Source organism: Diplotaxodon limnothrissa, linkage group LG5, assembly GCF_057381915.1.
Source record: "Diplotaxodon limnothrissa isolate DT_005_m linkage group LG5, D_limnothrissa_male_GT1.1, whole genome shotgun sequence".
Taxonomy (NCBI): Eukaryota; Metazoa; Chordata; class Actinopteri; order Cichliformes; family Cichlidae; genus Diplotaxodon; species Diplotaxodon limnothrissa.
This window is the reverse complement of record NC_140600.1, coordinates 10,113,851-10,124,805: the sequence shown is the minus strand read 5'-3', so window position 1 is coordinate 10,124,805 and position 10,955 is coordinate 10,113,851. Positions and strand designations below refer to the sequence as shown.

At 39.7% G+C, this 10,955-nt stretch overlaps 1 protein-coding gene across 1 annotated transcript; it reads right to left on the bottom strand.

The window, feature by feature from the left end:
• Window positions 1-5,257: 5,257 nt before the first annotated feature.
• Window positions 5,258-10,265, bottom strand: mdfic2 (MyoD family inhibitor domain containing 2). Its single transcript, XM_085354824.1, has 2 exons — window positions 10,178-10,265; window positions 5,258-5,514 (listed from the first exon to the last, which is right to left on the bottom strand). Exons 1-2 carry the CDS (start codon window positions 10,263-10,265, stop codon window positions 5,258-5,260), a joined length of 345 nt encoding a protein of 114 aa, XP_085210950.1.
• Window positions 10,266-10,955: the final 690 nt, after the last annotated feature.

The following is a 10,955-nucleotide window of genomic DNA, read 5'->3' as shown; positions in this document are numbered from 1 at the left end:
CACTTTACTTTCTGTGGCGGAGATTAGGCGGGTAGTCTTGGGTGACACACATCCACACGCTTGGCCCAAATATAGATTCAAGGCAGTCAGTAGTGTCAGGCGCAATTCCTGGAGGATGTTGTGGGGAGTGTTCGTTTTCTGCTGTACTATTAACGCCCCTGACCTAATTGAGGAGGATGCTCACATACGCCACTTCCCTATATGCAAGCGAGGTCAGGTTCATTCGAGGGGGTAATTGTGAAATTGGCATGTAAACTAGGACAATAGAACAAATGAGGACAGATGACAAATTCTTTGATTGATTTTTATTACGTTTAGACGAGCTCGCGCTATTTTATCAGAGCAGTCCAACAAAGAAAGGAAATGTATGAACTTGATTATGTTTCGAGATTGTCTTCCAGCGTCGTAATTCATAGACGCTCAAAAGTTATTTTCTTGGGCATTATGGTATTTTTCTGCATCATGGGTGGAACTGAAAAAGAGGCTTATAAAAAACACATTTCTGCAGTGATGTCAACTTAAATGAACCCAAACATTCTTCACCTCATGACAGCTACACAGCACACTGTAAGGTACAGAAGGCAGTACTCTCGCCCACTTAAAAATGCTCCATTTGCTTAAGAAAATCATGGAAAATGTTGGCGATATTAACACAGAAAGACCATTAGAAAAACAGATCTAAATTATTCTGAAGGCACAATGCTGCAGAAAGCATCGGGACCCCCGTTTTCCACATGGACTTAATCTTGAAGAACGCCACATAAGATGCTGACAAACCCGCTGTTTGAAATAAAAACCCTCTAAACACATGGCATTAATATTTAATGGTGCTGCTTCCTCAGGAGGCCACTCTGGGCTGCAGCGCTGTGTCTGAAGGGAGATGGTATTAGTGCTGTGTGCTCAGGAGGAAGAGCAGCTTCACACTAATGAAGCGATCAGGGCCCGAACTCTGCGAAGAAACCTCATATCCGATTAGTGAGCAGAGATGCATGTAAACATGGCGAAGCAGCACGCGATTAGATCACTTTGCTAATGCGAGTCTTGTGTCACTAAACACAACAGCAGAGCGGCACGCGGCGTTTGAAGTGTTTTGTTAGCAACAACCCATTTCACATTTAATCATTTCAGCATTTCTGTTTCTTTTTGACCCTCTTCCCAGCTGTTTTGATTTAAGCCAGGAACTAGAGGAGCACTATGCAAGCTAATGGGTTAACAGTATCCTCTGAGTGACCATTAAGGTGCACGCATGTGTTGCGCAGCAGTGAAAACCACCTGACCTTGTCCACATCCGCTCGGCCGGGATGGGACGGCATTTGAACCTGGCCAGTAAAGGACAGGCCATTTGGATGTTATTAAAAAACATTAGAGTTCCTAAAGCCCGCACAACTCCCAGAGCCATCAGGTAATTTGAAAGAGATCCAGTGAGTTTAAGATGTGCAGATGTTTTCGCTTTAAAACTGGCATCTGTTTATGCAGACGCGCTTTATGTTAGAAAAGCCACAAAGGACCTCCAATAGGTTTTATGGAGCAGTATGAGCTAGAGCACTCAGCTCTGTAATTGTGCTGCACCAGGTAATGAGAAAATTGGTCACAAGCAGTGCTCCCTGTAGATGTAACCCGCAACATGCAATTTTGCACAGCATGTGCAGTATCTACTTTTATTTGTCTGCGCGGTGCCGTCTGAGGCCCTGCGCAGCTTTTAGGAGGTCAAACATAGTCACATGGTTTAGAGCCTAATTCTCATCAGAGGACTTATTCTATCTAAAAATACAACACATTTGAGCTTTAAACAAAACCTTACAAGGAGAGCGCATGAAACGGGTGATGAAAAGTTTTTCTTCTTTTTTTTAGATTTGTGGCACAGGAATATAAATGCAAGCAGTATCATGTAAATAAAGGAGCAACATTTAATTCCCTTTTCTTTAAAAAAAAAAAAAAAAAAAAAAAAAAAGCTCCTTTTCGTCATGTCTTAGCATTCAATTCCAAAAAATAAAAAATGAAATAAAAAATTTCTGGAACATTTTCAAAGTGTTTCAGTCTGGTTTTGCAAACATAAAACAGCCTCCCGGAGGTGCAGATGATTTGCGGATGAATGCACACTAATCCTTGTTTGTACTCTGCGACTAAAGAACAACTTTCAGCAAAACAATTAAACTATCATATTAAAAAAAAGAAATCTGGAGGATTTGTGTTATTATCTGTGTAGTTTCTCTGACCTGGTTTTAATATTACCAGTCAATCAAGTCTTGGCTTCTATGAAGAGTAGTGTTCCTATGCTACTTTAATCTTATTGACCAATACTGTACCTAACACATCGTTAGCAATGTCATGGGTACAGCTTTAATTCATGCAGAAGAGTTGCTGATAAATGCACTGCAACATTTTATATTTTGCCTTTAAAAGTAATCTCCTTGTGCTGCTGTCTCTTATTAAGCTGTGAGTCATGAAAACTTGAACTTTTATCTGAAATGAAATCAACCGGTATAATTTCCATGGTAGTAGTAGTGTGGTAAGCATTAGTAACACAGATTGTAGAATGGAGAAATCAGTGCTGGAATACGCTAATGTTCAAGGATCAGGGGATTCAAGTCTTTGTGTCCTTGTCTGCATTGCTTTTAATGTGAGTGAACGTGTAAGTTCTCTTCAGACAGGAGTTTATTGAATTTTGTCGCCATGTTATGTGTCCTCTGTGGGTTTTGTGTGACTTTATCTGTTTAGCTCATGCTTTTGGTATTCAGGCTTTACCAAATGTCACATTGAGGTTATTTTTTTTCTTTTGCAGATGCAGTTACAGAGAAGGCTCTTTTGAAATCCGCTCTGTCAGGTTGCCAGAAAATACTCAAAATAGTGCTCGTAATGCCCAGCATCATGTGAGTTAACAGCGATGTGATGAGTGACGTAAACACTGTTCACACCCGTATCATTCAGTCATCGTTGCTAAACTGCTGTTTGTAATGTTTAAGTAGCACTCATCAGGTGATTCTTGTGTCCAAACTAAGCTAAAGTTAACTATGTAAGTGTTCATCTCAAAGTTAAGGTCATGAGTTGCTGTTTTTAATGCTCGTAACTAGAAAGCTCTTCAAGGTCAGAAAGTACCACATGCATTTGGTTACCTACAGCATCTCAAGCAACTGTCAACACGTTCTCACTCCCAAAGCGTAACATTTTACGCTAGGTGACAAATCGTCGGTATATTACGCTTCCGGGCACCCAACACGTCCCTATATTACAACATCGGAAAAATGAGTGAACATGGGAACCGTTTGGAATGAATCTACACATGTAGATTTGTTTTACTTAAATTGCTTTGGAAAACACTACTAACGTCATTAAAGTGCTGATTAAGGTTACAGGTTCCGGTTAGGGCTGGACTACATGGCTCGAACGTGTATTACCGTGGGAGCGTTATTCTACTGGATTTCATCCATAACCCGGCACGTAGCATAAGAACGCAAAAGGTGACCTTTCGCGTTCCTCAGGAACGCCTCGGGACTTGACAACCCATCAGCATATTACGCCTCAGGAGTGAGAACAGGCTGCAACTGTACAATTAACTTTACAGTTTACAATTCATGGTTATTTTGACCATTTACATCAACCACTTTATTAAATTCAAACATGTTTTCAGTAAAGTAAGATGTATAAAAAAATCACTTTGGGAACAAAAACAATATTCAAGTGAAATTGATACAAAGAAAATTTGCCATGAAGCCGTAACCAAGCAGCTTTAATACTGTATGGTTAGCTGACTAAGACATTACCTGGTACATGACTCTGTCCTTCAGCTATGATGTTTAGACTCATAAACACTGTCTGAAGTTGACTTCTGGGACACGTTCTGTACAGTGATCAGGGTGCAACAACTGCAAACATGACAATGAAAGGTCTTTCAAAGAGTCAGTCTCAGCACTGTACCAATATAGTACCATTACCATGGTGTGCAGCAGCAAAACAGGAGTGCTCTACAATGGTCTTCTCGTTAGCAGAGTGAGATTACTCTGTCTTTATATGTAATGGGAGAAAACAAATGTTTGGTGCAGTAATTGAACATAATCCAGTAACACGGTGTTGTCTCCGTGCACTCACGCTGACCTCTCCGGGATAGATGATGATGCTTAGATGATGCTTAAGAACAATGTTGTCCTGTATACCGTTCTCACTGGCATAGCAGCGTTGCTCCTGTGTCCATTTCCCATAATGTGACAAGGACATATTTCAGACTGAAGAGATCCAAACAGTAATCTACCACTTGAGAGAACTGTCTTTGAGAACAGAGGTTGAGGGGAGTGACAAGGACAAGTGTTCTACAAATGCCATATCTAACAGCTCCTGTGTTTCCAGTGGCACTTGAACTGAAATAGGCACGCTCAACAGGGGACAGGCTTCAAGATTTTTTTTTTCCATACTTCAGAAAGACTATCGTGTTGAAGTTGGAGTGCTTGTTGGTGTGTTAGAGTGTGTATCAACACAGCTGCAGTGGAATTTGCTGGCCTCAAGGCCGTTGAATTGTTTGCGATGCCGCTGCCGTCTTGCTGCATAGTGAATATACTGTAAAACTGAAATGCAGAACACTAAATTACTCATACTGTTAAGGCATTCACTCACACAGTATCTAGAGTAGGTGGTGATTTTTACTGCTATAATGTAAGGTTTTATAACAACTGGCAAGAAGAGTTCAAAAATAATAATATTAATAATAATAATGTGGTTTAGCTAAATAGTTGAACCATGCCAATCATTATATTCAAGTGTTCCAGTCACTTCCCCTGTCACAGGTGCATAAAATCAAGCATCTGCTTCCGTTTTTTCTCAGAATTGGATAACAGGACACTAAGAAAGAAAAAAGGATGTAATTGCTGAAGAGTTATTGAAGTACTATTGTTAAATAAAATGAAATAAAGGTGAAAGTCTGCCTTTTTTCTATTTAAATCCACTGTAGTGGTGTAAAGAGGTAAAATGTCAAAAAGTATATCTTTGCCCAAGTACTTATGTACCTGACTGGATAGTAGACCTTATCTAATACTTAAATATTTAAAGAAGTGGAACAGGCAGTCTCCATTGTACACAGGTCTTGTCATATATTTAGGAGACATAAACACAAGCATACACAGATAAATAATGCATGTTTATTATCATTGTAATATCACACTGGTATTTATTTGTGTTTTAGCCCTTAGAAATCCTCCACGTCACACTGAACCGTCACATGTTTAATGGTAAGTTTCTGCTTTTACTGGTGAATATTATGAGTTTCCTACTAGTGATAACAAATTTCCGAAACCTCCATAGCCAGCTCCAGGCAGTCACTTGCATCATGACAGGACCCAAACACACCACAATCCAAATCTATGTATGAGTCATCATCACTGCTGGATGCAGACTCCGCTGTGGTAATGACGTGTTTGTAGCTGGGGCAGCAGTGATTGGCGAGTCCCTTGCAGGAGTCAGGTAGCATGTGGATCATATCGTAGAACCGACAGAAGAGACAGTTCAAGACAATTCCTGCACAGTCAACTGAGAGAGACACACATGATCAGGAAAATAATGTACTCAGTAGTGTGTTTTTTCTTCTTTTAAATCAATATACATTTTTTTGTCTTCATAAAGGGCTGCAACCCCTTCACACTTTTACAATGACCTATTTGAAATAATGCGTGATAGATAGCATTTAAATTATATCTCGGGACATAAATCATCCCTGCTCCTATAAGAGCTGGGCTTCACTTGTATCTTATAAGATTTTAAAAGCCCCCTTTCCTTCCTTTACACATGCATAATTTAAGAAATCATGCCTCGCTCCCTCACAGAGAGACAAGCAGGAAAGCTGTTTGGAGACATAATCAATTACCAGAAGTCTCTCTTGTATACTTTGCCAGGAGCACTTCCAACGTGTGTTGTGGTTACAGTGAGACAATGCTATGTGTCTTTCCAGCATGCTTTGCCAAATGGTTCCCCCATGGGTGCTATGAAGTGTGAGATCATCAAATGACACTGACCATGAGCAGACAGTTACTCACTGAAGAGTGTCATAGGAACGACCTTATGACTTGCACTGCAGAGAATTCAGAGAAGGTATACCCTCTGCAAGGCTTCACTGTTCTCCTAAGCTTTTATATAAATATGTGGAGGTTTCAATCTGATCTTAGTTCAAGTACATGTTGGAGAAGACAGGTTGTGGGTCAGTCTCATTCCTGTGAACTGATTCTTAATGTCATTTCTTCAAATTTGGACTCAGAATTCACAAAATCTGGTTATAGTTCAAAATTTGACTTGTTACACTAATGACACAAATCTAAAAAGATAAAATGATGAAGGGATATTTTATATCAAAGAGGTGAAAGAGCAACTCTGCTTTGGCAATATATAATATAGACCAGCGGTCCCCAACCTTTTTTGCGCCACAGACCGGTTTATGTTCGACAATATTTTCACGGACTGGCCTTTAAGGTGTTGTGGATAAATACAACAAAATAAAACTAGTACTGGTGCAAAAAAAGAAGATTTATTCAGAACACACGAGCAAAGACGCAGGGAAACCGTGTTAATGATAAAAGCGATTTAAAAAATAACGATCAAAACCCTGAAAACCATAAATTTCACACCCGACCCTCAACTCTTGCGGCCCGGTACCAAACGACTGACGGACCGGTACCGGTCCATGGCCCGGGGGTTGGGGATCGCTGATATAGACTTTTTTGCTTAATCAATATTGAACATCAAAACTCGGGAAGAGAAAAAGACATTGTACTTTTAATCTCATACTGAACTGGTGACACTAATCGTGGGTGCCCACTGTTGTTGCTGCTAGTTTCATTATGTCTGTGAATCGCCTACATTAGCTTATTTAGTCTACATCTATATTTCAGCCACTGTCAAGCATATGGACCCATACAATACAATACAGCTTTACAACAAACAACCTCGTGTCAACCTAAATGACAACAACTCTCGTGAATGGATAAGATGCAACATATGAGCAAACTACATGTATTTCATCATCATATCCTTTTAATATGGTAGGAAGTAGAAATGAGTCCAAGTTATATCTCTGTATGTAGTGCTACAGCTTTGTAACTGTGGTCAGTTGCTGTCAGCATGCAACTGAATGGGGTCAAGCTGGTATCTATAATCAATAATATGGTGATTAACTGTGATAACTTTGTAATTTTTAACTCAGCAAAGACCACAAATCACAAAATTAAACAGAAATTCATGGGCACTACTTTCAGAGTCCAGCCATAACCTCATAGATTTGAGGCTAAAGTTCATAATTGCTCCACACATAGCAATGTAGTTGCAGCAGGATGGCAGTTTAATTACAAAATGATAAAGGCGCTCGGCAGGCTTTTATAGAGGAATGTAACCTGAGTACAGTTTAGATGTGTTGCAGATGAGCTGTGCTCATTGGCTAATTCACACTTATTTGCAACATGTTGGCAATCTGTCTGTGTTTATAAATTCTTGCAATGCTTCCATTTCTTTCTCTGGGTCTTGGAGTTTGCGCTGCATCTGTGCTGCCTCCTGTTGTTCCTTCTCTTTAAGCATTTGCGTATTTCTTCGGAGTGCTTCATCAAACATTACACGCAAACAATTATTTTTCTGTGACACTTGAAGCTTGCACACGATCTCTTGATGTGCACGGTCTTTGTCGGCCTGACGGAAAGTGATTGCAATCATCCGAGACAGACTGCAATTGAATGGAGACAAGTTGCCTCTCGCCAGGTGACATGTGCAATTGCCCTGAGATTGAAAGTGATCATCCAGAGGTTGAAGGTGTTGAACGTTCATCCTCTGGGCGACCAGTTGGTCATCTCGACTGCTTGTAATCACTTGTGAGACGTTTACTCTAGTGTGTCTGCGTCTACAAGACAAGAGCCACATCTTTTCTCATTGTCAATAAATAAAAAGACATACTTCTATTTCCTTGCATATTAAACCATATTTAAGACAGTGGTTATTGTTACAACATTACAGTTTTATTTAATTTTTTTAGTTTAAAAGAATTGCATCAGAACATAAACAGTCTGTGTTGTAATCAGTTATGCATCTGGATCTGAAGTAGTGATACTTGTGGCCTTTTTTGCATTAATATTTCTCTTTTTTGCTGCAGTTTGAGTTTCTAAATTATTCAGACATTTTCATAATTGATTGTATTAACTATATTTAAGCATTCTCACAGCATAGTAAGACATAAACCTTGTAATCGGAAGGTTGCCGGTTCGAGCCCCGGCTTGAACAGTCTCGGTCGTTGTGTCCATGGGCAAGACACTTCACCCCTTGCCTACTGGTGGTGGTCAGAGGGCCCGGTGGCGCCAGTGTCCGGCAGCCTCGCCTCTGTCAGTGCGCCCCAGGGTGGCTGTGGCTACAATGTAGCTTGCCATCACCAGTGTGTGAATGTGTGTGTGAATGGGTGGATGACTGGATATGTAAAGCGCTTTGGGGTTCTTAGGGACTAGTAAAGAGCTATATAAATACAGGCCATTTACCATTTATGGGGACCTGATATGTTTAATATGCTGCTGAGAATATAGCCCAGAAGAAGCGGATAGTATAGCTTTTATTTTGGAAAGAGCCATTTCTCTGTAATAAACTCTCTTTTCCAAAGATGAGTGATTTCTCGAACAGATAGATTTTTTATTTTTTTTATTTTGTTGTTTCAGCAACATTACATTTAAAAACCGTACTTTTGAGTTAAAATATACATTTATAATTTTAATAAATGACAAATTAAAGAGGCTTGAACATTTTTTTGTATCGAAAAAATATCGAACTGTGACACCAAAGTATCGAACCGAACCGTGAATTTTGTGCATCGTTGCACCCCTAATAAATAAATAAATATATATATATATATATATGCCATCAGTCACAGAAAATCTGCATCCTGATAAGCACAAGTAAAGACATTACTGATGTTGTGTAAACTGTGTATTTTTGGAAATCCAGTAATTGGGAGATTTGTAAATGATTTCAGTACATTTCAATAATAGAAAGTTACCACGCATCTTTGTGGATCAACTCTTGCATTGAACTCTCAGCAAGATAGTAAATAAGTGATAAACATAACTGGAAATGAAAAACGAAACGCTGCTGGCCATATCCCATTCTGACAGCTGACACAATGAAAAGATAAAAACATATCTAGCCTGTGCTGGTAGTTCCCAGAAAAGTGTGGAATTTCTGGAATGAAGGGGTTGTTATTGTTAATTAATACGTTAATTAATACAGATAATAATGAATTACTCTGCTGGCAGCAGACTGTTTACTTTTTCACCACCTATTCCGAATGAAATATTCACCACTCCTTTCTGTGTTTTACTTAAGATTTAATGCCCGATGATTTATTAATTTTTGAGAGTGAATAAAATGTATTTGTTTTCCCTAAATTCTTGAAGAAGAGATAAAAATGGACATTGCTCAGGGCCGCATTGTCCATTTTTAAGATTTTATTAGTTTAAAAAACAACTGCTCCCATCAAATAACAGAGTTAAACATGGTGTCTCGTGTTATCACCTTTTGTCAGCATGCGAGACTCTTTTATGTCTCATTAGAATTGTTTGTGTTTTTACATGTCATGTCTCCGTGATTGAATGAGAAGTGAAGAAGGCAAGGATTGCTATTTGAAGTACAAGTTAAAATAAACTTGTTTGAGCTGAGAATGAGCATGATGCTCTCGGGTTATCAAATGAATTAAGTAAGAAGTGCAGCTGGTCTATGCCCATGACCATTAACTGATAGAGAAATAAGGCCTGGGGGCATACTATGCATTTTTCAGGTTTTGTTCCAGTGTTTCACTGAGCCGCGCTCACTCATTAGACACCACAGTTGCTCCGAGCGGTGGGTCTGAAGATAATTTTACTTCATGTTTAAAATCTAAATGCAAACTGGAAGTATACAACAAAAAATCGCCTACAGACTATAAAGAATGCATGTAAGCAAGCAACTAACAAAGAACAGTAGATGATTTGAAAACAGGGGGTTTGTTGGGGAAATCATTCTCAAACTGTAGGGCTGTTCACAGTCACTAAAGTCAAATAACTGCACAAGGCAAGCAAAGTGATGGAACAGTAAGGATGGCACTGGCTATCTCAGATCATCACAAGAGAGATTTCTAAGAGACGTGACAACTCCAAAGTGACACTGAGCTGTTTTTCTACAAACCTAATCTACAACTCACCTCCTTTAACCCATGTGGAGCTCTCCTCACCACCGTTTACACTCCCTTTGCGTTTTGCATCAGCTCTCAGCGTTGTTTCATCTGCCATCTGGTCCATTGCATCACAGATAAAAAATGCATTTAGTATGACAAACCTGATTATCTCAAGCCAAAAATATGTGGCTGCACACAACGGAGGCTAACGTGGCTTAATGTCTAACACAGTGTTACCGCAACTCACCGTCTTCGTGCGCTGGTCCGCTCTTGGGATTGGGTCGTCACGCGGCCAGCTGCAACATAGTCTTCTTGTCCAGGATGTGGAGGCAGCTGTTTACATCGGCAAAGCGTAGCGCACCCAAGACAGATCATCCCTTTTGCAATGCACAGCGTCCATTTGGCCTGCTGCCTGCTGTGCTGTAAGGCTCTCCAATATTCCAGTGACGCTGGCAAAAAAACCCACTGGAGATCTGCTCCTATCAAAACATCACTGGTACAAAGTCAGCAACATTTTATTAGTTTGAGTTATTTCCCTCTACAAAGTGATAATGAAGCAAAATGCAAGTGCAGAGGATCACATAATCAAAGGAAATATCACATTAAAACTATAATTCCCCATTCAAATGCATTATTAAGCAATCAGGACACACAATAAAGAGATTTTATAATGTTATAGTAATAATGTGAGAGAAAAAAAACCCCCAGCTACATTAGAACAGAATGGCAAGACAGGCTAACTCAGTCCCTCCTTCGAAGCTGGGCACATATGCATGAGGCAGCGAGTTCTGTTTTGTTTGTTGTT